The sequence below is a fragment of the Myotis myotis genome, unplaced genomic scaffold, assembly GCF_014108235.1.
Source record: "Myotis myotis isolate mMyoMyo1 unplaced genomic scaffold, mMyoMyo1.p scaffold_m19_p_41, whole genome shotgun sequence".
NCBI lineage: Eukaryota > Metazoa > Chordata > Mammalia > Chiroptera > Vespertilionidae > Myotis > Myotis myotis.
Window position 1 is genome coordinate 806,309 of NW_023416348.1, and position 26,580 is coordinate 832,888.

Here is a 26,580-nt window from a genome sequence, read left to right on the forward strand (position 1 = left end):
TTTGTTTATATAAGCAAAATACATGACAAAAATAACAGGAGATGTTCTCTCTCTTTGGTGGCAGTACAGGCATATACAGGGTAGGGCAAAAGTAGGTTTATGGTTGTGAGTACGTGAAACAGTGTATTCTTGTATTATTTATTAATTATTGTATTATTTTACATATTTGTGTAAACTTTTCTATACTTCATGAGATTTCTGTAATGAGCATATGGACTTCTATAGTTAGAAAAGGAGACTTGAAAGAATTACTAGTAAGTGAAATTGTAGCAAAACAATTGATTCAGTGTTAGCCACAGGACTAATGAAAAGCTGACTGAAAGCACAGCATCTGCTGAGAGTAGGAGGGTCCTGTTGAGACAACAGCAAAGGTTTTCATGGTACGTAGTTCACATACGTTACACTCTTCTACTTTAATGCAGAGGAAACAGGTCCTTTAAGAAGGGAAGTAGCTTTTGCTGTCATTGAACCCACATCAGATAACAGGAAGAGAGTGTGGTAGGGAGCAGACTGGCTGGGAGGAAAGTAATTACCAGGAGAACCAACCTGGGTGAGACCTGGCCATGATGGTCTAGAACTGCTAGTTTGGCTTGGTGTTGATTGCAGGGCGTGGTAAGGTTGCACCTGAGACATCTGGGCCTGAGGGCAGCCAGGGTCCCTCAGATCCTGGTGGTTTGTTGGGCCCAGGAACCACACTCAAAAGTACTGGCATGTCGAGGGCCCCAGTAGAGGCAGAATTTCCAGTTAATCTAGAGAGAGCAGGAAGGACATCCGCCCCCATCGCTTCTTGCCTCCCTCCTGAACTTCTTCAAACTAACAAGTTGAAAGCATGAGGAAATTATATTTAGAGATCCCTACAGACATCCAAGGACTGAGTCTCAAGCATGTGTGAGCATCTGTGACGTACTTTCATCTTCATTACGAAATCTGCACCAGTGATGACTATTAACGTTGCGTCTCTCCTGTCCAGATAGTGTCTGCGGTCCAGTACTGCCACCAAAAGCGGATCGTTCACAGAGACCTCAAGGTGAGCCCCGGAGCCCTCACCAGGGCGCTCTGTTAGTGCATGTGCTTCTCCCGGCAGTGAGGAGGCATGCATTAGGCTGCTGTTACGTGTGACAAAATAAATCTTCTAGTAATTAAATCTAGTTACAGCAAACAGCATTAAAAAGAAAGAAAAGTGAGTTTGTTAGAAGTATTTTACATCGCAGTTAAAGTAGCTTGTAGTTGGTTTGTGTAGAAAAACCATCACACCAGCAAACAGCCGGGGGCTCCAGCAATGCAGCCTCACTGGACAGACAGCGGCCTCGGGGCCGCCTGGCCGTGCCTGCTGCTCTCCTTCCGCAGCGGTTGCTTGAGCCTCCGTCACCGTCCTCCCCTCTGCCCTCGCTCCTGCAGAGGATCAGGTTTCCCGTTTCACAGGGAGATAGAAACATTCAGCAGAAACTGCCTCCCTTTCCCAACAGGCCCTCACTTAGCTGCACCCGCACCCACCCTCACCTCTCACAACTGCCCTCTTGGTTCAGGGCAGGGGGGCGCCTTGCCTGGCCCCGCCTCTGTGTTCGGGTCCTGTCTCCCCCAGGTGCGGCTGCCTTCTCACCCACAGCATTTACAAAAGCTTGCTCAAGTCTGTGCCGCCTTTTACCAAAAACTCTCCGCCCAACTCCCCTTCTAGGTCCTCCCTTTTCTCTTCTCTCCTTCACAGCCATAGTTCTCTAAGCACTGTCTATATTCTGTCTTAACTTGGTCCTCACTTCGTCTCACCTCACAGAATTGTCACCGACTCACATGTTCCTCTCTGCACCCCCTCACTGCATTCACATCCCCTCTGGTAGCTGCAGTGGTTGCTTGTGTGTTGAAGACCCCATTCCATCCCTCGCCAGAGCTCCCCTCTCCGCTACCAGCCACAAGAGGACACAGCCCTCGGGCCCTCGGGCTCAGCAAGCTCGCCCCCTAAAGGTCTTCCTTCCGAAACTGGAATACTCCTTTCTCATCCAGGGGCCCCTTGCCTTTGCTCAGGCATCTCTTGGTCCCAGGTCCTTTGCTCCCGTTCCCTACATGTCTCCTGACCGTGCTCTTTCCTGTGCCGTTCTCACTGTCCTGGTTCAGACCGCCAGTGTCTTGGACTTGGTCACCACACCAGCTTCTTGCCTGGTCTGCCTGCTTCCAGTGTGGCCTCTCCCTCCCTGTGTCCCCCACGGCAGCCAGAATACTCTCCGCAAACACAAGTAAGGCTGTTGTTTCCCTGCTCGACCCCTCTTCAGTGCCTCCCGTTGCGTGGGGTTGGAACCCGAACTTCCTGACTGCTGGCCACTTTGCGACCCTTGGTGACTCAGCCACCCCGAGTCCCCAGCCGTCCTCTCTGCCTCTCCCCACACACTCTTTATTTCTAGAGCAAGCGTTCTGGGTTTTCAGGCTCTTTGTTCTGCCTGAAAATCATCTCTCGGCAACATACCCACTAAGCCTTCGAGCTGCAGCTTTGACTGCATCCCTTCAGGGAACCCCTCCTGCCCCCCAGGGCAGCTCCAGTCGCCCCACTCCTGTGTCAGCACTGAGCACTTTTCTGCTTCTCCCCTTCTAAATCAGGAGCTACTCGAGGGCAAAGACCCTTGTTGATTGTTATGTATCCAGACACTGACATAGGCCTGGTGTGTAATTGGTAAATGTTTGTTGAAATAATCACTGTGATCTGATTCTTGAGTGAGGTTTACAAATTCCCTCCCCCAATAATTGCCATTATATAAGCATTTAGTGGTTTTATGAAAGGTGGCTGTCCATGTAAAGCTAGTATTCATTTTTTAAAGTCTCCTATCAGTCTTAATTGAAAAGGATTATTTATTAAAAGTTTGTGTGCTTTTTTTTTATCATGGGGAATTTGTTTAAATTATTGCTGGAATGAATTTATACCTCGTTCTCTTATTGGTTGTTAATGTTAAATTAGAAATTCTGATTTCCCTTTTTTCGTGGAAAGAATGTTTTCTCATTTTATTCATTAAGATGTATTAATTTTATATCGTTACAAAAGGCTTTTATGAAATGCCTAATTTTATCATAGTGCTAAATATATGTTGGTTAAATTTCATTTTTGTCTTGATGTTTTCCCTCTAGGCTGAAAATCTATTGTTAGATGCTGATATGAACATTAAAATAGCTGACTTTGGTTTTAGCAATGAATTTACTGTTGGCAGTAAACTGGATACGTTTTGTGGGAGCCCTCCATATGCAGCCCCAGAGCTCTTCCAGGGCAAGAAATACGACGGGCCGGAAGTGGACGTGTGGAGCCTCGGCGTCATTCTGTACACGCTGGTCAGCGGGTCGCTCCCCTTCGATGGACAGAACCTAAAGGTAGAAGCAGCAGCTGCATCCAGGTTTTTCAGAAAGCTGGAAGGATTTTATGAAATGATGGCTGTTACTAGTTAATGTTTTGTTAGGATGGGGTCGGGAGTTCTTTTTTAACCTCAAACTTGACTCACTAGTTTTCTTTCCTATCTTCCCAAAGGAACTGAGAGAGCGAGTATTAAGAGGGAAGTACAGAATCCCTTTCTACATGTCTACAGACTGTGAAAACCTTCTCAAACGTTTCCTGGTGCTAAATCCAGTAAAACGGGGCACTCTGGAGGTAATCACATAAGTGGAAATAAATAACTGCAGTCTCTTTAAAGTATTTTTAGAACTTGGCTTGGAAGCTGTGTTGAAAACGGTCCTAGAGCTTTTAAAGCAGGAATTGAAACATTAAAAACTTTTTTAAAGTTACCCTTTGAGCTATAATCAATGAAATGTTGAAAGTAAATTTTTCTAAATATTGTGATTATCAGAATGTTTTCTTTTCTGCTACTAACAAGCAGTTCACCTTTCAGCAAATCATGAAGGACAGATGGATCAATGCAGGGCACGAGGAGGACGAACTGAAACCATTTGTTGAACCAGAACTCGACATCTCAGACCAGAAAAGAATAGGTACTTGCTCTGTGCTTTGTGTGGTGTGTGCCAGTAACATTGCTGCTTTGACTCACATGCCTGCAATGAAAATAACGGGCAGTTAAGTTATGTGACTCAGCTTATCTGCTTTTTCATGTTTTTTTTTTTTTTTAATATATTTTATTGATTTTTTTACGGAGAGGAAGGGAGAGAGATAGAGAGTCAGAAACATCGATGAGAGAGAAACATCGATCAGCTGCCTCCTGCACATCTCCTACTGGGGATGTGCCCGCAACCCAGGTACATGCCCTTGACCGGAATCGAACCTGGGACCCTTCAGTCCGCAGGCCGATGCTCTATCTACTGAGCCAAACCGGTTTCGGCTGCTTTTTCATGTTTAAGAAGTTTTCTGTTGTCCCTATAATAGCGCTCAGTAACTCAGAAATAAGCCAACTGCCCATTTGTGTTAAATGTGTGGTCTTTTGGATCAAATAATGGAAATTATTTTACCTTAATAACACAATGATTTTTTTACCCAACAAAACGCATAACTATATTATGCCTTTTTTTTTAGATATTATGGTAGGAATGGGATATTCACAAGAAGAAATTCAAGAATCTCTTAGTAAAATGAAATATGATGAAATCACAGCTACATATTTGTTGTTGGGGAGAAAATCTTCAGAGGTAAGAGTAATCAGAAAAAAACTAAAATATCCTTTATGTAAATTATCAGTTTATGTAAAGTGTTTCCTTAGTTTTTATTTTTTTAATATCTAAAACACTTGGTATAGCATTTATTTTTAGTTTACCTGCAATAAATCTAATTCTTCTAATGTATATGAGCCACTGTTTTAACTTTAAGACAATAACCTTACTTTCAGAGGGCAGCCACAGAGTCTGTGCAGCCGCCCCAGGAGCCAGAGCTGTCATATCCCCCTTTCCACTTCCCATTGCAACCAATAAAGGCTGTTTGTGGTGTTAATAATAATAATCACCTTAATGGTGATATTGTCACAAACTTGGCTTTCATAAGCTAACCTATAGCTATTCGTAGTTTAGAAGTGATGTAAAGTATCAGATGAAGTGACTAGAGCATTTTAAGTTATTTCAAAAAGCCTGGAGAGCGGATAAATACCTCCTATCCTTTTGTGAGTTTTTCCAGCAGCCAAAACTACACTGTGGCCTGAGATGAGGGCTCTCATCTTTGTACTTTTGATGCTTCTCTCAATGAGCTGTCTATGAGAGGTTTGTGTGTGATGAGTTTACTTTCCTAATCAACCATCTGGATTCGTGTGTGGTTTGCTCTGTTTTTCTCATTTTCTCTTAGCTCGATGCTAGTGACTCCAGTTCTAGCAGCAATCTCTCACTTGCTAAGGTTCGGCCGAGCAGTGACCTCAACAACAGCACTGGCCAGTCTCCTCACCACAAAGTGCAGCGAAGTGTTTCCTCAAGCCAGAAGCAGAGGCGGTACAGTGACCATGGTAAGCGGAGACCATCCAGTGTGTCCCCTGTCCGTCTCCCTTACACAGGGGCCCCTCACATTGTGCAGGACTCCTGGGGCTGGATTGGGCTTGATGTCTGCCGTCCGCCAGGTGCTGACATGGTACATTCTCCCTGGTACATTCCATGGCTTTTTTTTTTTTTTTTTTTTAAATATGTTTTTATTGACTTCAGAGAGGAAGTGGGGAAAAGAGAGAGAGAGCTAGAAACATCAATGTTGAGAGAGAATCATTGATTGGCTGCCTCCTGCACGCCCCCTACCAGGGATTGAGCCCGAAACCTGTCATGTGCCCTTGTCTGGAAACGAACCTGGGACCCTTCAGTCCGCAGGCTGGTGCTTTATCCACGGAGCCAAACTAGCTGGGGCTTCCTATTGATTTTTAGAGAGTGGAAGGGAGCAAGGGAGACAGAGAGAGAAAAAAACATCGATGTGAGAGACACATCAGTTGGTTCGCTCCCGCAAATGCCCCGACATGGGGCTGGAGATTGAGCCTACAACTAATGTATGTGCCCTTGATGGAATCGAACCCAGGACCTTTCAGTCCAAGGGTGGATGCTCTATACACTTAGCCAAACCGGCCACGGCCATTCCATGACTTCTGATGGATAAGGCCTACCTGGGCGGAAACCTTACAACTTGCCCCTCTGGGAGCCCTGCTGCAGTCTCTAGCTCTCTGTTCATTCTCTCCCCCTCTCTGCTGTCTAGCTTAATTTTCCGGAGTGCTGGACTGTTCTGTCTTTGCTATCCAGTAGAGTAGCCACTAGCCACATGTGGGTGTTGAGCTCTTAAACTGGGGAACTTATTTTCATGTTTGTTAAATAATTAAATTTACACAGCCACATTAATTTCAGAGAGGAAGGGAGAGGGAGAGAGAGATAGAAACATCAATGATGAGAGAGAATCATCGTTCGGCTGTCACCTGCACGCCCCCCACTGGGGAATGAGCTCGCAACCCAGGCATGTGCCCTGACCGGAATGGAACCCAGGACCCTTCAGTCCGCAGGCCGACGGTCCATCCACTGAGCCAAACCAGCTAGGGCTGTTTTAAAGTTTTGACCTGTGTCATTCTTAGCCACACTAGCTGTTATTGAGTCTAAACACGCTCTTCTTTAAAAAAATAATTTTTTTTTATTTCAGAGAGGAAGGGAGAGGGAGAGAGAGAGAGAAACATCAATAATGAGAGAGAATTGTTGATCGGCTGGCTCCTGCACACCCCCACACTGGGGATCAAGCTGGCAACCTGGGCATGAGCCCTGACCAGGAATCAAACTGTGACTTCCTGGTTCATAGTCGACACTCAACCACTGAGCCACGCTGGCCGGGCTAAATGCCCTCGCTCTTAAAATTTTCACCATAGAAGTGAATCCTTTATGAGACTTAGGAACCTCAAGGGTATGCTCACCAAACTTGATAGTTTCGCCCTCAAGGCAATCGCAGGTGTTGGAATGCAGAGACTGAAGTGTGTGTGTGTGTGTTTATTTGCCTGTAACTAAATGTTTATGTTGCAGGTAATTCCTTTACATCCAGTATTCTAGTATTCAGGAACCAAATCTATCTATGTTGGCCTGGTCCTAACTTTTAAAAATACATCATCATATGGAACATTCATTTATCTCTTGTTCAGTTCATTTCCCTTCTCTGGACATTGTCCACCTCCATTTTTCCAACTTGAGAGCTGGCACTTAGAACTGCACAGAGCGTTCTAGGTGTGGACAGCTTTGGTTTTGTACCAAAGTGATGATCCCTTACTCATCTTCCATTTCTTTTTGCTAGTGCCATGATTTGGGCTGACGCAGCACATTGTCCTGATACTGTCAGTAAACTGCCCATGTGTCTGCTATTTGAGGGTCTTAGCGTTTGGAACCTGGTCTGACATTTAAGAGTGAACTCTTTTTTATTGCAGCTGGACCAGCCATCCCTTCCGTTGTGGCATATCCAAAAAGGAGTCAGACCAGCACTGCAGATGGTGACCTCAAAGCAGACGGCGCTCCCTCCAGGAGGGCAGGCGGCGGTGCAGGCGGAGGCAAGGGAATGGCTCCAGCCAGTCCCATGCTTGGGAATGCGAGCAATCCCAACAAGGCGGACATTCCTGAACGCAAGACAAGCTCCACTGTCCCCAATGTAAGTGCTGTTGACCTCGAGAGCACCGGGGATTGGCAGGTGCAATGCTCCCTCTCGGTGAGCCAGCAGACCCTTTATGTCAAAGGCACTTTCTGGTGTTTCCATAAACATTTGCTGAGCTTTAGGCTGTGTCAGAGGCGGAGAAGTGGAAAGACCTCATAGTCTAACAGGAGAGGAATCCAAAGGAAGGCCGAGCAGACAGGTGACCACACACGGCGCTCGGGGGCGCGGACTGCCTGCACATGGGCCAGGGATGGGGTGTGCACTGTATTTCAGAGTTTATTCCAGTAAAGAACTCGGACGGCATCCTTATGGGTGCCAGGGCCTGTACTAGGTGCTTTCTCACGTGTTAATTAAATTTTAGAGTGAAGAAAAGTCAGGTAATTGCCTAAAATTACACTGCTGACCTGAATCTCTTATTCTCTGCCCTTGATGAAATCTCACCAGAGAGCAAGTAGTATTTATTAAATGAAATGGAATCTTCTCAGCTTCAGAAACTTTTCCATTAAATGAAATGTGTCCTGTCTGACCCGATGCAGGAATTGCTTTTAGCCTTGTAAAGTGATTTTCGGGAGAAGTCGTAGAGAATGAACAATCTTAAGGACATTCTGTGGCCATGCTCTTCTCTACACACTGAACAATGGCACAGCCCTCCTCCACCCTGGTTAACCCTGGAGTGAGGGCCAGGTGCGCCTCTGCTGCTCCCCTGGGGAGGCTTGGCTGTGCCTCCTGGGATACAAGGGCTCATAAAGGAGCCCAGAGGGTTCTGCTGCTCCTCTGATCTTGGGCTTTATCCCAGCAAACCCTGTGTGACAAGGTTTTTTTCTTTTGGCTTCCTAACTCCATAAGATGGGGCTGTCATTCGTTAGCCCTGCAGTTTAAATTCAGCCTCCAACTTTGGGTTACATTCTCCAGAGGAAGGTAAGAATCCTGTTCTTTGCCTTCATAATGCTCCGTCCCTATCACCCTACTCGTCTGCACACCGCCCTTTTGAAAATATATACAAGCATTATCAGTCACCTGCATTTGATTACCCATTAGTCTTTGGAGTTTACTATGCATGGTCTGCTGAGCTGTATTAAAGGTGCCTGTTTTATCTTTTTTTTTCTTTTAAGAGCTATTATTTTTCCCCTTTTTAACCCTCACCTGAGGATGGATTTTTATTTGTGAGAGAGAGAGAGAGAGAAAGAAACACATTGATGTGAGAGAGGAACATGGATCAGTTGATTGCCATACGTGCCCCAACCGGGAATCAAACCCACAACCTGGGTATGTGCCCTGAACAGTAATCGAACCTCCAACCTTTTGGTGCACCAGACGACGCTCCAGCCGACTGAGCCACCTGGCCAGTGTTTATCTTTGTTAAAAATTGTTCTTACCTGATTAAATATCTTAGTTATAACTTTCATTCTTTGCTTTTTTACTTTGAAAGTATTAGCTTTTAAAAAATTGATGTGAAATTAAGGGGACATATCGTTAAGCATTTTAAAATGTAGGGTTCAGTGTCATCTAGATGTTCACAGTGTTGTGCAGCCACCACCTCTCTCCTGCTGAGACTCTCCAGCACAGCAGGGAACACTGCTTTGCAGTGCCTTCCACTCTCCTCTCGCCCCTCCCCCCGCCCCTGGCAGCTTGCTCTCCCTGTGGAGTGGCCTGTTCTGGACATTTCCTGTAATTGGACCCAGACCATATGCGTCCTTTGGGCCTGGCTTCTCTCACTCAGCATCATGTTTTCAGAGTTCAAGCTGTGACCTCTGTCAGTTTTTCACTCTGAATAAGCCACGGCTTTTCATTGATGGACAGTTTGCTTGTTTCTACTTTAGTTAATATGAATACTGTTATAAACATTATGTACAAATTTCTATGTGGACTTGGCTTTCATTTCTCTTGGGTTTAAACCTAGGAATGAACTCGCTGGGTCATAGGTAATTCTGTATTTGACTTCTGGAGGCATGGCCCAGCTGTTTGCCACAGTGGCTGCACCATTTTGCATTCCTGTCATATATGAGCTCCTGCTCTCCACAGCCTTGCCAATACGTCTTTTCCATTTTTTACTACGGCTGGCCTAATGGGTGTGAAGTCATTGTAGTTTTGATTTACATTTACTTAGTGACCAGAGTTGTTTGGCATCTTTTCATATGCTTGTTGGACATTTGTATGCCTTCTTTTTTTTTTTTTTTCTTATTGATTTCAGAGAGGAAGGGAGAGGGAGAGAGATATGGAAACATCAATGATGAGAGAGAATCATTGACTGGCTGCCTCCTGCACGCCCCCGACTGGGGATCAAGCCCACAACCCCGGCATGTGCCCTTGGCCAGAATCGAACCTGGGACCTTTCAGTCCACAGGCCAATGCTCTATCCACTGAGCCAACCTGCGAGGGCTATATGCCTTCTTTGGAGAAATACCTATTCAAGTCCTTTGCCCATTTCTAAATTGGTTGAGTTTAAGAGTTCTGGAAATCGAACTCACAACCTTTTGGTGTGCAGGACAACGCTCCAACCAACTGAGTACCCAGCCAAGGCTAGTATTATAGTTTTAACTCTGATATTTACATCTTTACTTTTTATTTGTACATTTACCTTATATTTATAATGCTTGCTTTTTAATTTTCATTTTGAAACTATTAGCTTTTAAAACAGTGGATCTTTGTCTCACTCTTTAAGTAATCCATGAGTTATTACTGATGGATTATGGCAGCCAGCTTTTCACAGTCACTCTATATAGCCACTCTTCCTCCTTTCTGCCAGGGAGAGAGGTTGCTTCCTTTATCCCCTTTCTGATCCTTCTGCCAGTACTGTTGATATTTTAGTGTAGATTTAGTTAAAGACTGGATATTCATGTTTAATTAGGAGAGGTTTGTGTTTTTTTTTTCTCAGTATACTATGCTTAATTATTAAATAGTTTAAGACAAAAATGCCCCCCCCCCCTTTTTTTAATAGAGTAATACAGCATCTGGCGGAATGACACGGCGAAATACTTACGTTTGCAGTGAAAGAACTACAGCTGACAGACATTCAGTAATTCAGAATGGCAAAGAAAGCAGGTAGGAATTTTACCTGTTTGCAAGAAGTTTGTTTTTCCCAAGAGAAATGGAAGCATATTGTTTACTTCTCAGTTTTTATAATCAGAATTCAAATAATAATGGTAAGTATTCTCTAACAGTAAGTTAAATTTGAATGTGAATTTTTAGGAAGATACTGGAATTCCAAATTCCTCTCACTGTCCAGAACTTATCCTCCTGGCCAACTGTATGTGATGACTAAAAGGGTTGAATTAAACCAGGGGGCTTTGCCAGAGGAGGTGGAGAGTAAGCTGCGGTTTAATTGTAGAATAGTGAAGTCAAGATTATTTGTGCACATGAATAACTTGATCAAGGCTGAAAGGGGGAAAGAGAAGGAGCCATGCTTTTGAAGGATGTGGATCACAAGGTGGGGACAGGGAGGGTGGTGGACCTTCAGCTACAGGTCCGCAGTTTGCCAAAGGGGCCAGGCGGACCAATGTTACCATAGTCTCGCAGAGTACTAGAGTGTGCAGTCTTCTGAATGATTTGGATCTGGTGGATAGGCGAGCATCCGTAGAATAAGCATGATTTAAAATACTAGCAGTCATATGTACGTAAGGAGAGAGTCGTGCAGCTTTCTTGGGGTTACAGAATGAATAGAGTTGGAAAAGTGAGAGGAAGTGGGTCCAAAGACCTTGGGGTAGAGTTAGTTTGTTGTGAGAAGAAGATGGAATGGTAGAACACAGTCCCCAGGCTGGGTGGATTTACTTCTTTTTGGAAGAGTGGTGTATAAACTAAATCCAGTGTGGTGAGCAGGGAAGGTTTGGAGTAGAGATCTAGAAATAAATCCACATCATCTGTTCTTGACACCTGCCCTCCTAACTTGAACACTGTTTGGTCATGTCACATTCCCATGCCCAGCATCAAAATTGGTTCTTTCTTTTTTTTCTCCCGTTCACTTTCTAAAATTGTACTGTAAGCTTTCTGTTTCCTTTAGGTCTCATTAGTCACATGAAATGTTTGATCGCTAACTTCTGCGACAGCCTAAGCAAAGATTCTTCTTTCTTCCTTCATCCTTAAGACCAGACTATAGTATTTATCATTCCTTCTTCCATAGACTGCTTAAATTTAACTGATATGAAGGTAAAAGCTTATGTAAGGTTATGTTGATTATTTATGGAATTTCTTTTTTTTCCATCCTCACCTGAGGATATTCTTTCTATTGCTCTTTTGAGAGAGTGAAAGGGAGGGAAGGCAGGGGGCGGGGTGGAGGTTGGGAGGGAGGGAGAAGAGAGAGAGAGAGAGAAACATTGCTGTGCGTGAGAGACATTGATTGGTTGCCTCCCAACTGCATCCTGACTGGGGCAGGAAATTGAACCTGCAACTGCGGTACATACATACTGTTATGGGTTTACTCAGCGAGATAGACCACTGACTCAGAATTTAAATTTAAGAGCCTTTATTAAGCTGTCTTAAGCCAGGTGTGATGAAGCCACATCAGGATCCCGTCGACCTTGACTGCGGTGGGAGTGGTCCTTTCCAGGCAGGAGTCAGTCCTTGTGTGGTAAATTTCTTTACCCAAACAGAGTTACCAGGTTGGAAGGGACGAACTAGATACAGGCAGAGCATCTCGGACTTGCTTCTGGTCTGCTTTCTGGGTAGACTGTAAAGCCTGAAAGAACTTGAGTAAACTGGTGAGATGAGTAGTTCAGGATCTGGAAGAGTCACTAGAATCTGTAAAGGCCCCACTGGTTTTAGTCCTCCTGGACTGCTTCATCTGCAGCCTAGTTCCCTCTTGCTTCTGGGGAGTCCCCTTGTCTTACATATACATAGAGGTGGAAAGACATAGTTACATCTGGCAGTGCCAATTGGCCCATCATCCTTGCTCTGCTCATGTCTGTCTAACTGCCTGCTATATTACCTTAAGGATCCTGGCTCTGAATTCGTTCAGAGAAAATGGGCATTGGATTTCTTCTGTAGCTGCTTCATGCTGAGGAGGGTCAGAAGTTTCTCTCAGAGCCAAGAAATCCTTGCTATCTGTCAGAGGGACGATGAGGCCTGGGCACAGAAGGAGGTGGGCTTGTTACCTGGCAAAGACAAACTGTAACAAATAGTCTGGTGGGAGGGAAAGAAAACATTTTAGTTTTAATAACCTCTATTGAAATAGAGTTTTTCTCCTTAAAATTATCCCTCTGTTTACTAAAATACTAATTTATTTACTGTATTCAGTTTGGCCTGATTGTTTGTACAAACACAGCAAGAATGGTAACCAACTACCTTTGCTGGAATTTCATGATTGAATCTTAATGTGCCCCATAGGGCCAGGAAGCCAAGCCATCCAGCTGCCTGCCTGTAGTATCTGCTGCCATTGTCCTTGCTTTAAGGCCCTTCTCAGCAGCCCTCCTACTCATCGCAGCCCAAAGTGCATGGGGGTTCCGCCTCCCCTTCTACTCTGACCAACCGCCAGTGATGGTAGGGCATGGACCTGACGCTCCAGCACCAGCTATTTTCAGGCTACCAAGGAGGATACCAGGCTTTGTCCATGGCACTCTTATTGGCTTTAAGTCTTCAGAGCTCAGACAGGGCTTCTAAAACATGATACTCCAGTCAAAGTTTTCGGTCAATAAAACCACTATTGGAAACCGGTCTTACTGAATTTATGTAAAGAAATGTATTGCCATGATTTATTTACCAAATTTCGGAGGAATTACATAAGGAGAAAAAGCCACTGACCTGCCTTAAGATCTTCTGATTTTCCTTGCCAGTCCTTTTTATGGAGTTATAACAAAACAGTAACTGTTGGATTTCTTTTATCATTCCCCCCTAAGTACTGTGGCATAACTATTTACCCTCTGTTTAGGAGGCAGAATATAAATTATTTACTCTTTCTGGCTTACTGGCCTGTACCATTAGATTAATTTCCTTTCAACATTTCTCTTCTATTTTTTTTTTAATTAAATCTTTATTGTTCAGATTATGACATTTGTTCCTCTCCCCCCCCCCCCATAACTCCCCTCCTCCCAGTTCCCACCCCACCCTCCGCCCTCACTCCCCACCCACTGTCCTCATCCATAGGTGCACGATTTTTGTCCAGTCTCTTTCCGCATCTCCCACACCCCTTTCCCCCCCAAGAATAGTCAGTCCATTCCCTTTCTATGTCCCTGATTCTATTATAATCACCAGTTCATTCTGTTCATCAGATGATTTATTCACTTGATTCTTAGATTCACTTGTTGATAGATGCGTATTTGTTGTTCATAATTTGTATCTTTACCTTTTTCTTCTTCCTCCTCTTCTTAAAGGGTACCTTTCAGCATTTCATATAATACTGGTTTGGTGGTGATGAACTCCTTTAGCTTTTTCTTATCTGTGAAGCTCTTTATCTGACCTTCAATTCTGAATGATAGCTTTGCTGGATAAAGTAATCTTGGTTGTAGGTTCTTGGCATTCATCACGTTGAATATTTCTTGCCACTCTCTTCTGGCCTGCAAAGTTTCTGTTGAGAAATCAGCTGACAGTCGTATGGGTACTCCCTTGTAGGTAACTGATTTTCTTTCTCTTGCTGCTTTTAAGATTCTCTCTTTGTCTTTTGCTCTTGGCATTTTAATTATGATGTGTCTTGGTGTGGTCCTCTTTGGATTCCTTTTGTTTGGGGTTCTCTGCGCTTCCTGGACTTGTAAGTCTATTTCTTTCACCAGGTAAGGGAAGTTTTCTGTCATTATTTCTTCAAATAGGTTTTCATTATCCTGCTCTCTCTCATCTTCTGGCACCCCTATAATTGGGATGTTGGTACGCTTGAAGCTGTCCCAGAGGCTCCTTACACTATCTTCTTATTTTCGGATTCTTTTTTCATTTTGCTTTTCCAGTTGGGTGTTTTTTGCTTCTTCGTATTTCAAATCTTTGACTTGATTCTTGCGCTCCTCTGGTCTGCTGTTGGTAGTCTGTATAATATTCTTTATTTCAGTTAGTGTATGCTTAATTTCTAGTTGGTCCTTTATCACAACATCGAGAGTCTCATTAGAATTCTTGTACATCTCATTAAGTTTATCGGCGGTCTCTAGAAGACTCTTGAAAGACCTCAAAAGTGTGTTTTTGAATTCTATATCCAGCAGCCTGCTTTCCTCCAGTTCTGTCATTGGTGTCCTGTTTCTTTGTCTCGGCATTTTTTGTGCTTCGCTGTGTCGATAGAGTGGCTTTCTGTGCTAAGTGTCCCAATTACCTGAGGTAGACACTCTTGGTGCACCCCCTTGTGGTCTTTGTGCGCAGTCTTGTTGTAGCTAAGCCTTGATTGTTGTAGGTAACACTGGGAGGGATTTGACCTCCAGGGCAACTGGCTGTGAGAATCAGCTGTGTCTGCAGTGGGAGAACTCCTGTCCTGGATCTCTAGGGTGGTGCTATTCTAGCCTCTGCCTGAGGCTATCCCGCAAATACCTCTGTGCAGGGCTTGGGCTGGGCGGGTCTCAGGGGATCAATAGGGCGGGTGGAGCGAGCAGTTATGGCTGCTCTCAGTCCCGTCCCCAGAGGCTCTGCCTCTCAGTGTCCCAGCAACTGCTGCAAACCTCAGAGAGAAAGCTGCCCTTGAGTTCCGACCGATGCCAAACAGTCCCGCTTCTCCCGTTTGAGTCTGGGTCCCTAGAGACTCGCCCAGAACTGGAGCTCACAGCCTGAGACTCCTTCCCAATTGAAACAGACAACCGCGCCCTCGGCCGCCAGCCCGTATTTCACTTCCGCGCTGCGCCGCCTCTGAGTCTCTGTATGCTTTTCTCTTTCCTTCTAGTTGTGGAATTTCCACTCAGCCAGCCTTCCTGTGGTTCCGGGTGATGTCCGTTCTGTCTTTTAGTTGTATTTTTGAAGTGGTTGTGCGAGGCAGCAATCTCCGGTGTTTACCTATGCCGCCATCTTGGTTTCTCCTCTTCTCCTTCTTATCACATACACAACCTTTATAAATTTCGGACTTTCAAATTAGCCTTTAAACCTTCTTTCTATGTCCTTTAAAAATGCATAACTATGCCTCAGACCTTCTACTCACTAATTCCTTATTCTTACAAACTTCAATCCTTTACAGCCAGTATTTCTTAGATTACTAAGAGCAGGTGCTTCCTTCCCTATGTAATTTCAAGTATACTGTATCAGTCTAATTTAGTATTGGAAGGGTTAAAGAGAACAAAACGGGGCAGAGAAAAACTTACCGTGCTTCCAGCATAGTTCAGATAAGTAAAAATCAACATAAGTTTTGGTCTGCTTTCCCTGGCGACGGCCCCCCTCTTTTCTGCATTAACCATTTACTCTGTCCTTAGCTGCTCTCCCTCCTAGATTTTTTCCTTTTTTAAGCCCCAGAGGCTCAAATCCTTCTCCTCCTTTACCACTTTTGACCTCTCTGATCATCCCCTTGTCCCCCGAGCCTAAGGCTCCTCCATCTCAGCAGGCTGAGAGCCTACTACCTATCTAGCGCATCCTACCGCCACTACCCCATCTCACACCCACTCCAGAGCAGTTTTCAGCTCTCTTCCTCCTCCAGTCAGAGCGGATGCTGTCCGTAACAGAGACCTACTCTGAAGGGAAAATGTACTAATCTTAACCTAACAAGCCTTTGTTTAAACTTCTTTGGGTTGCACCCTTATACCTTTAAATTAACCCTAGACTTCTAAAATTTTAACCTAACACAGCAAAATTATACATGAGAGCAAAGCAATTAAAAGTTCTCTACTTTCTTCCCCTTAAAGCAGGGTTTGCCCTATCTTTAAACAAACAACAGAAAGAGATAACAAATACTCTCATGTGTACAGCCAGACAGCACAAAGTAGCTTTCGCTTCATAGAGACTGTCACACTTACATTCATACACCAGACAGTCCAAGTTTTTGACTTCTACCAAATGTTTACTCAGAGTTTAAATAATCCAACCAATTCCTGACTAATTGCCTAAGGGAGCTCTATGGCTTCCCGGGCGGTGATCAAGCCCCCCTTCCACTCACTCGGAGTGGGCCAAACTGATAGGGGGTCAACGAAGACGACTGACCCTGACCCATTTTGACAAAGACAAAGACAACAAAGAACAAAGACAACAAATACCAGACAGACAAACCCGGTGCAGCCTAAAGCAGCACAAACCAGAGACCCCGGCCACCATGGTGGCCGCGGGTCAGGACCATGAGTACCGCTGCATTCAGCCCTCCATATAGGTCCTTCTATGGGCCGTCCCAATTCCTGTTTAACGACTGGTCTTCCTTACCTCTCTCGAGAGTCCAGGTGGCTCGGTTTCCGAATTGAAAGTTTTGGGTGGAGTCTCCTCCGCCTCCCTGGAACCCGGAACGGAGACTGGAGGCCTCCTTGGTAGTCGTTTCCCACAGGGATGTGGGGTATCTCGCTGCGTGCCTGGCGATAAACAAGGGAGAGCCTCCTGCTTTAAATAAGGGGGTCCTCTCACCCCTGCCGGGGGAGAGCCTCCTGCCCTAAATAAGGGGTCCCTCTCACCCTTTCCGGGGATCTTGCGGGGGCTTCCAAATGTTATGGGTTTACTCAGCGAGATAGACCACTGACTCAGAATTTAAATTTAAGAGCCTTTATTAAGCTGGCCAGCTGACTATAGTCACAGCACCCTGGCGAAGCAGAAGCTGAACTGCAGCACCAACTTCCATGGCCAGCGACTACAGTTACAGCACCCTGCCGAAGCAGAGGCTGAACTGCAGCGATGACCACAGGAGTTACATTTTATTATTAAATTTTGTGGAGGCCCAGAGAAAATGTGTCTTTCAAATTCTGGGCCCCCCAATATGGAGGAAACTCTCTTTATTTATACTTTTTCCAGTCCTTTGTCTCCCAAATTTGGAATGAGGCTTCCGGGCCTTCTGAGAAAGAAGGCCTGCGTGCTGGGAAGGGGCCATGAGACCATATCTCAAGGCCTGGCCTGATGTCAGTACCTTCCTATCTGTGTGTTTTAGGAACAGACAGCACAGCATGACCCGTCTGGCCAAAGCACCAGATATAAAGCCCAGCACAATACCCCTGGCTGGGAATTGAACCTGCAACCCTACCGATGCTTTGACCACTGAGCCATACCTTCCAGGGCAATTATTCATTTAATTTCTAGAAATATTTACATTCCAGTATTCTCTTTTCTGATTCCTATGTGTGTGCTTGTTTTAACATTGCCTCTTTCCTTATGATTAAAAACTATTAATAAGTTGTATAGCAACTGGGCTAGATAGCTTACAAATTCTAATTGATATATTTTTAATAATAGTCTGTGCTGGTAAATTTTATTATATTCTCAAATCTATAAATTTCTCCTAGTTCAAAGTACTTTAATAGAAGATATCAGTAGAAGACTTAATTAGGCAGAAGTTTCTCATCTGTTATGGATTTTAGTCTGTCGAGCTAGGAAGAAGTGGTTTTGTGGCCCTTCTTCCTCTTTTCATGAGTTCTTCTCAATTGTTGAGCTATTTATCAGATTCATTTTGAACTTTAGAATGTACAATTCACTGAGGGTACAGTCGGACTTTTTTTTTAATATATTTTTATTGACTTCAGAGAGGAAGAGAGAGAAACATCCGTGATGAGAGAGAATCATTGATGGGCTGCCTCCTGCATACCCCCTACTGGGGATTGAGCCCAAAACCTGGGCACCTGCCCTTCCCGGGAATCACCCTCTTCGTTCACAGGTCAACACTTAATGACTGAGCTACACTGGCCCGGCCAGTCAGACTTTTTAAGAGGCTTATGTTAAGGCCAAGATCTGCCAACCGCCCCCCCCCCCCCCCCCCCCTTATGTGTGTGCACATGGTCTTCTATTTCCTCTTGTCTGCAGTGCTTCAGTTCACCTTGGAGTCACTGCCTGTCTGCTTTGCCTGCAGGCACTATCCTCATTGGGGCTGACTCCTTATCCTGACGGGGCCTCATTGCTTCTGGTAACATCAGTCATTGCAGCACTTTGCGTCTAAAAGTGTTGTCTTTATCTTTAACCAAGCAGAGTTTCAGCACCAAACCACACGAGACAGGGCCCATAATTTTAGAATAATATCTGGATGTTCTTTTCCTTTTTATCTTACAAATAAATTAAAAGTGGATTTTCAATAATGTGGAAAATTACTGGAGGTTTGAGTGCCAAACTGTAGTGGTCGTACTTTTTATTTTCAGTTAAGGCAGCAAATGTGACAACTTTCTTATCCTTAAAATGGATGCATGAGTCATAAATTAGATGCACGGAGCCTTCTTTATGCACAGCTGACTTCTTAGGCAGACTGTTGCTTTTTCCTCTCCCATATGCTTATCTTATTCCTTGACAAAACCCTACTGAGCTGCACGGTCCCTGGGCTATGTAACTTCTGAAAGGACCTAAGTTCTGTTTCCAGCCTTGACTATGTGGGGCTTTTTCTTACATATGTGAATGCTTATACAGAATGCCAGCATGAGAGTGATCATGGCTGATGGAAACTACGGGAGATTAGACCACAGGCTGTCCACAGCTTTGCCAAGCTCTTCAGCTCCCTGCCACATTCCACTTTGGGCATGGGATGCTCCAAGGCTTAAAGCCTCACCAAGTGTATCTCTTGCCAGGCAATACAATTTATTTTAATAGAGTTTCTTCATTTTAAAATTAATTTTATTCATTAATTTTTCATAGTGCAATCTTTCTGTTTTATCAGCTTTACTGTGTGAAAAGTAAAGCCAGTCCTTGGTGTGTAGTGGAGAAAAGGTATATAGCACATCTTGGTTTTGGCACGAGGCACATGAGTAATTTTCTAATTAACACTATTATTTTGAAAGTAGGTGTGAAGTCAGATTGCTTTTGCTATAATCCTGATGTGGTTATTCCACCTTCAGATGTCAGTCTCTCAAAATGACCCATTCCAGCATCGACCAGCAATCAGCATAAACCAGGCCCATTCTAGCATCGACTAGCAGTCAGTGTAAACCGGGTGTGAGGAGGTGGCGTCACATCTTCATCGTATCATCACCCTGTCAGCGTCCTATAGATTTACTGTGGGCCTTTAGCCACTTAGCACAGACACTGACTCAGCGCTCAACAAACAGTAGCTTTTATTACTGATCGTAAGTGTTCATAGGTACATGGAAGAATTTCCTTAGTTTACACTGACTATAATCTCTCAACTTAGTGATGTTGCTAACCACCCGACAGGATGTGGGTGCCATCTTGCTTGCCATGTGCTTTTGGGTAGCTCCAGGAGACTGTTGAAAATGTTTTCACTTGAGAACCCCCAAGAATTAGTGGGATGTCATTCATTATAGTAAAGCATAACAGAAGTATTCCAGAGAAGTTGTAGGTATTCGATGTCACAGGTAAATTTTATGGTTGGGAAGTTGCTCTGGACTTGACCCATTTATGCATTTGTCCTGCATTAGGCCCAAGGACTGAGCAGAGGGTGTTTGATCACAGTTACAACAGATGTCTCTTGGGTTATATTTTTAATTATGCTTTTGCCTAATCACTCATATGCTTTGAATCAGCAACCAAAACTATTCATATCATAATGTTCTGGTCTGGGATAGATGTCATATTAAAATAAATTAAAAATTCATGTCCATCAGTAATCATAAGTGGGTTAGAGTTTAAAATAAAAATTACAAAAAGATAATCAGACATTAATACAAAGCAACTTTTAAGTTAAGGTTTATTTAAAAACTAGGGGCCCAGTGCACGAATTTGTGCACCTTGAAAGGAACTGTGGATTGTAAGGCTGCAGTGGGCACGGGGGCAGGTCTCGGCCCATCCTCTGTGCCCCTGCCCAGCCCCTCCCGCCACGGCCCCCTGTCCTCTCTCTGCTGGCAGCCCCATTCCTGCTGTTGCTTCCATGTGTTGAAGACGACAGCTCCGCTCACACCTGCTGACGGTGCAGAGCAGCGGGTGCAAGCAGGGCCGGTGCCATTAGCAGGTGCAAGCGGCAGCACTCGCACCCGCTGACGGGGCCAGCGCCAGAAGGGACCGCGGTTTTTTGTTGTTTTGTGATACAACATATATTAAATTTCTAAAACATAATCCACTAAGTGCCCCTAAGATTAGTATGTCAAAAAATTTAATAATCTATCATGAGACTATGATTTACACTTCCTATTTAGGAAGGTCTCTAACTTCAGCATGTCTGTCCAGACTCCTGTCTCGCTTGCATGCCTTGTAGATCTTGCCTGCACTGGCCAACCATTGACGGCGTGCCTCGTGGGGAGTAGATTGTGCAGCCTTACCCAGTACCTTACCAAAAGCCCTTTCCTGCCCCAGGGCCTGCGGGCCTTTTCTCTTCCCCAGGGAAGGAGCCGGGCGGCCCTGCCTCCCCTTCTTGCCCTGCCTTCCTTACAGCATCTGTCAATCAGCTCCCAGCGTGGGCGAGTCCGTGACAGCAGCTGGTGGGGGGATAAAGAGTGCTGACCCTGGCCCTGTCCTGAGCAGATACAGAGTAGAAAGAGTTGTATTTATCTGTAACTTGTTAAAAATAAAGTTATACGTATGTCTATGTATGTCTCTATGTATTGGGGACAAGTAAGCATTTCTTCACGTAGTTGGATCCTTTAGGACTCTGTGTGGCAGGTGACAGGGCCCAGTCCATTCAAGCTTTAATGAAACAGGTCATCTCTGCCTACAACTAGAAAGCGCAGGGACAGTTGGTGCAGCTCCTCGTTCTGTCCTGGGTCCCTGGTTGGGCCCAGTAGGATCAGACTTACTGTCTTCCCACACCCAGGAAGCCTGGGTGTCTCCTCCATCCCTGTTGGTCTGACTCTTTAGGCCTGTCACTGCCGGACACAACTTGTTGTGGGGTGGAGTCAGCAACATCTGGGGCCCAGGAACCTTCCCCCTAAAGCAGGATTCACGTGTTTCTTTGTCATAGGGAACGGGAGTGCAGAGTGGCAAAAACACAAAACCGGATCTATTTTTATGTTTCTGTGGCATTTGTTTCCAGTATGTCTATGACTATGGTAGAGCCACTCTCCCAAGTCAGAGGGCAAAATTCTCAAAAATTCAGGGACAAGAAGGTCTTATTGAGCAATTTATTATTGGTAGTCCTCCTAGTGGGACTGCCACAATTCTAGTGCTCATTTCACTGACCTTCCTTTCCCGTCAGGAGAGCACTTAGCCCCTGCACGAGCCGCGGTTCTCTGCTGGCCAAGCTCTGGGAGGTGACGTAGAAGGTAAAGCCTGGAGAGAGGGCAGGGGCCAGGCTCTGGGTGCCTAGGATGCTACCTGGGTGCCAGGTGAGGAGTTTGAACTTCATCCTGAACACTGCTTTTGAAAGGTTATGAGTGAAAAAGTCGGGTTTATATATTAGACAGCTCACTGGTGGACACATTGGAGGGCGTGTGGGTGAAGGCCGGGGGACCAGTGAAGACAGGATGGGCCCTGCCTGTGAGGAGATGGGAGAAGTGGGTGGGCTGGCTGAAGCACTGTTAGGGGTTGACACCCACAGGACAGCACCGCTGCTCTAGGTGGTAGGGCAGGAGGGATAGAACGGGTGGCTCCAGGACTTGAGGACCCGGAGGGATTTCTGCCGAAAGACACTGAAAGTATGGCCGGAGTTCTACATCCGACTCTCCTTAAAGGAAAGAAACCGCCTCGGCTGTTCCAAGGACACGCTGGCGCTGGAATGAAGTGAGGTCATGGTTCTGTCCCGCAGCGTGTGCCAGGGCAACTGCGGGCAGGAAGCCACTCTGCCTCTCTCTGTACACAGCTCATCTGCTCATTAGTTCCACCTGGAAAAAGGGGCCCCTTGACCCCTTAGGGATTTTGCCTTGTTTATGAAGAAGTGAGTGTCCAGTGAGTAGGAAGCTTCTCACCTCTGGAACAGGCGGGGAGCAGTGGCCTGTGCTCGGCATGGATCTGACCACGTGGGCTCTCCGTAGAGCGGGCTGCCACACACAGCTCAGAAGACATTGTCCCTCTGGCATAAGGACCCGAACCTGGAAGATGTCTTCTTTTCTTTAAAGCGAATACACTTTTAAAATTACATTTTGGGGGGGGGGGGGAGCTACACGTTAGGAGGTGCTCCGGAGTCCCCGGAACTAGTTTAAGAGATTTTGTTCTGAGATGGTTGGGGAGGAAGCTGTGCTTTAAACCACAGATTGCTCTTTGTCGCTGGTCCATCACATCGTTGTTTCTGCCTCTGCCCAAACCCCAACCCCTCCCAGCCTGACAGAAACGTTCGCTTACGCAGCTAGCCCCGCCTCACCTGCACCACACCTCCCACCTGGCGGCCGAGACATCAGAAGTCGATGTCCATGCCCCTCAGGGCCCCCCAAGATGCTGTTACCTCCACTAGACAGTGAAGGAGATAACGTCCAGGCTGTGTAAGGAAAATGCGCCTTCCTCACGGCACCAACGTGTCCCCGCGGCTTCCTAACTTGCGCTGTGGATTTCATAGCCCAAGCTCGTCACAGTTGTCCACAGTGTTCTTCCTGAGTGTGTGCTAGTCCCGCACATCCTGTCTTATGGTGGCCTCGGTTGTCGGTGTGTCTTCTTGCTTTTGCATCCTACAGATTGGGGAGGACCCCTTTCTCCAGGTCTCGTTCAGCGTGTGGAGTGTCACAACAGCTATGCCATCGTGTGCTTCCAAAACTTTTCAGTTGCTTGTTCTTCAATTTCACCGGCATAGCCTTTCTTTCTTCCATGTGGGCACGGGTCTCTGCATGGGAGCAATTTGAGGGGGAAGCAAAGGAAGAACGCTTGAGTTTCAAGCCATGCTATGTCCTAGAATTTCCCCGCATTATCTTGTCCTGGAAATATGTTTGCTGTTCCCTTAAACTCCACAAGGCTTTGTTCCATTACATATGATTCCTCAGGTCCCCTTTCCCATTTAACTTACTTTTGCTTCTCAGTCCTGTGAAACACCCCTGGGGTCTTGTTTTGTTAAAGCTGGTTCTCTCCACTTTAGATAAAAGGTATATTGTGACTGAATGTTTGTGTGCCATGTTTGCCACAAAGACAGGATTTGGTGAACGAAATGTAAAGCTCTGTGCTTCCTCATCTTCTAGCACTGTTCCTGACCAGAGAGCCCCAGGTGCTTCCACACACAGCATCAGCAGCGCGGCCACCCCGGATCGCGTCCGCTTCCCCAGGGGCACTGCCAGTCGCAGCACGTTCCACGGCCAGCCCCGCGAGCGGCGGACTGCCACCTATAACGGCCCGCCCGCCTCGCCCAGCCTGTCCCACGAAGCCACGCCATTGTCACAGGCTCGAAGCCGAGGCTCCGCTAATCTTTTCAGTAAATTAACCTCAAAACTCACAAGGAGGTAAGTGCCAGGTGGAGCTGATTGTTTGCAGCAAGAGGAGACATGTCTTCTGTGCGTGTGAAGCCAGCCTGGCTGCTGTTCATTTGTCTTTAGCTCATGTTTTTCTGGTTTCTTTCTTTAACTAGACTGAAAGGTTTTAGAAGAGAATCCCAGGAAACGTTTCCCAGCACTTGGGAGGTCGTGGCTCCTTACTGTTCCTTGCATCACACTTTTTAAAAAATAGATGTTTTTACTGATTTCAGAGAGAGGGAGGGAGAGATAGAAACATCAATGATGAGAGAGAATCATCAATTGCCTGCTCTTGCACACCCCACACTGGGGATCGAGCCCGTAACCTGGGGATCGAACTGTGACCTGGTTCATAGGTCAATGCTCAACCAACCGGCCGGGCTGCATGGCACCTTTGTCTGCATAGATGGTCACCTTGGTGGAACAGAACCCCAGACCAGGGTTGGCAGGGCTGGCACGCTGTGCGCGGTCACCAAGGACACAGTTCCTCTTCTCCTTGCACTTCGTTGTCACTGAGGAACACTAAGTGTCTTAAAGTCTGAGTCTTGCAGCTGTGCTCTCTGTTGGTCTCAGTGAATTATAGTAAGAACAAGGCACCTTTCTGAAATGGTGCAGTTATGCGAATAACATCTCTGGTTTGTGCTCAGAAGGAAACTAGTATCTGGTCGTGTATGAAATTCTTCATGTGTTCAGCAGGCTGTCATTCCGGGCCCTGGGACATGTCTGTGGATCCCTTGAGGTATTTTAACTTGTGTCCATAATCGAGCTGTAGAGGTTGCAGATGCCTAGAAACATTGGCTGCTACTAGAGGAAAAGGGAAAGATGCCGCTTCGTACCAGCAGCAAATAGACAAAGGCACCGTTAGCCAGGACCTCCCCAGGACGCCTGAGAGCCCTGCATGTCCAGGACGCCCAGGAAGCTGAGCCGCCTCGCTGTGCACTCGTGTGCCCGGGTGTCCTGCAGGCTCACCTGCTTCCGACCCTCCTGTTCATCTGTCTGCTCAGCACAGCAGTGCATCTTCTCAGGGTCCAGAATGGTTGGTGCCTCCTCTGTGCCTCACTCCCTCTGGCCCATTAGCTTGCTGCTCAGTTTCATGGGGCCTTTGTATTTAAACTGTAAGTTAAGTACCACTTTTTAAGTCTCCTTGATTCCTCCCATAGTTTTATTTTAGATCAATCATCTAAAAGTTAGACGAGTCACTTTAAACTATTCCCCAGATGATCTGTTTGTTACTGAGTACCAGATGAGGGAGGACTTCTGACGTCAAGAGCACTGACTAGGGCCAGAGCAGTCAGAGGTTCCCGCTTGCCTCTCACTCTCTTCTGGCCCCTTTGCTGAGACTCTGTGCTCCAGGCTGGGCAGAGAGCAGATGGTCTAAAGGGTCTTGCCAGGTTTGAAGTCCAATCCAGGAAGAGTTTTTTGAACCCCCCAAAATAATTCACTACTCCCCTTCAGTGTCACCCCAGGCCTCCCTGTCCCCCGCTCCCTCCTGGGGACTGGGCTGAAATGGAATCGGCCGCTGAAACGTGGGTGGTAGGAGATGGAGCTGGGTGTCATTCCCTTGGCTGTTTCCCTCCCTGGCCCTGCTGCCTGCTGTCACCTGGTGGGTTGCCCTTTGAGCACAGAATGGAGGTCCAGCAGTCAGGTCTAGCTAAGCACTAGTCATAGCGGTCAATGTAGTGGCCCTGCACTTTGGTCTGTTGTGGGCCCATCATTAAAATCCTTGAATTTATTTGTTTCCTTTGTGCTTTGTTTTAAAAAATCATCTTAAGCCCAGCTGGCGTGGCTCAGGGGTTGAGCAGCGACCTATGAACCAGGAGGTCTCGGTTCAATTCCCGATCCGGGCCCGGGTTGCGGGCTCCATCCCAGTGGGGGGCGTGCAGGAGGCAAACTGATTGATGATTCTCTCTCGTCATTGATGTTTTTATCTCCCTCTTCCTTCCCCTCTGAATCAATAAAAAGATAATTTAAAAAAAATAAAAATCATCTTAATACATGTACTATCATTGATAAAAATTTTTGACTGCTTTCTGTGCACTAAGATAAGTAGATGTCTGTAGAATTTCAGGTATAGCTATACTCATTTTACATATATAAACACACACACACTCATCAATCTCCACAGTCTACCCTGTGAAGTAGATATCACTCAATTTTATAGAAGAAACTGGAGATGTGGTTGAGAGAGATGGGACACATGTTTAAGATTCTAAGTTTATTTCATTGTATCTGAATTGAACTTGGAGGTTGAGGTTTCTTGTTTAAAAATTCCAAGGGGTCATCTTGTTTTAGTTTCCACCCCCACGTTTTCCAGAAAGGTCATCGTCTTCTGTTTTCAAGTTTGCAGGCTGAGGTCTGGAGTCTCCTTGGTGCTCTCCTTCAGATGTAGTCAGTTTATTCGTAAAGACAGTCGGTCCTTCTGCTGTAGTCTTCTCAGCATCTGGGCCTCCCCTAACAGCTGCAGCTGTGTTCAGTCCCTGAAAGGCTCGGGTTGGCACTTAGAATCTGCACAGGAGACCTGCCCTGGTGCAGTGGGCAGAGAGCAGGCCTCAGGAAACGTACGCCCAGCTCTGCCCAGATGCCCTGTAGTTTGGACGAGCTGTGGGCCCTGCCACCTCTGAGGCCCTGTGCACTCAGCAGGAGTGAGGTGAGGCCTCAGGCCTGCAACCTCCTGCTCTCTCTACCTCAAGGGATCCGTGGGAGGAAAAATTAGAAAAGCAGTCCTAGGTCCTTGACCAATAACCCTGACTTTCCTCAGGTAGAAAACTCAGGAATGAAAATACATTTTAAAGA

General features: G+C 45.9%; 1 protein-coding gene and 1 long non-coding RNA gene across 23 annotated transcripts in view; one reads left to right on the forward strand and one right to left on the reverse strand.

The window, feature by feature from the left end:
* The window catches only part of MARK3 (microtubule affinity regulating kinase 3), a 105,016-nt gene that overhangs the window by 71,729 nt on the left and 6,707 nt on the right, over window positions 1-26,580 (forward strand). For 19 of the 22 annotated variants that reach the window (XM_036306470.1, XM_036306473.1, XM_036306472.1 and 16 more), the window contains 9 exons: window positions 971-1,027; window positions 3,109-3,345; window positions 3,500-3,619; window positions 3,858-3,957; window positions 4,493-4,605; window positions 5,249-5,402; window positions 7,326-7,543; window positions 10,485-10,588; window positions 23,521-23,778. In XM_036306470.1, coding sequence (XP_036162363.1) covers window positions 971-1,027; window positions 3,109-3,345; window positions 3,500-3,619; window positions 3,858-3,957; window positions 4,493-4,605; window positions 5,249-5,402; window positions 7,326-7,543; window positions 10,485-10,588; window positions 23,521-23,778 — 1,361 coding nt within the window. The remainder of the gene's footprint in view (window positions 1-970; window positions 1,028-3,108; window positions 3,346-3,499; window positions 3,620-3,857; window positions 3,958-4,492; window positions 4,606-5,248; window positions 5,403-7,325; window positions 7,544-10,484; window positions 10,589-23,520; window positions 23,779-26,580) is intronic. The other 3 variants (XM_036306474.1, XM_036306478.1, XM_036306476.1) reach the window with 2 other exon arrangements.
* On the reverse strand, window positions 11,989-12,641 carry LOC118655058. Its single transcript, XR_004967193.1, has 2 exons — window positions 12,468-12,641; window positions 11,989-12,364 (listed from the first exon to the last, which is right to left on the reverse strand). It is a non-coding gene; the product is annotated as an uncharacterized LOC118655058 (long non-coding RNA).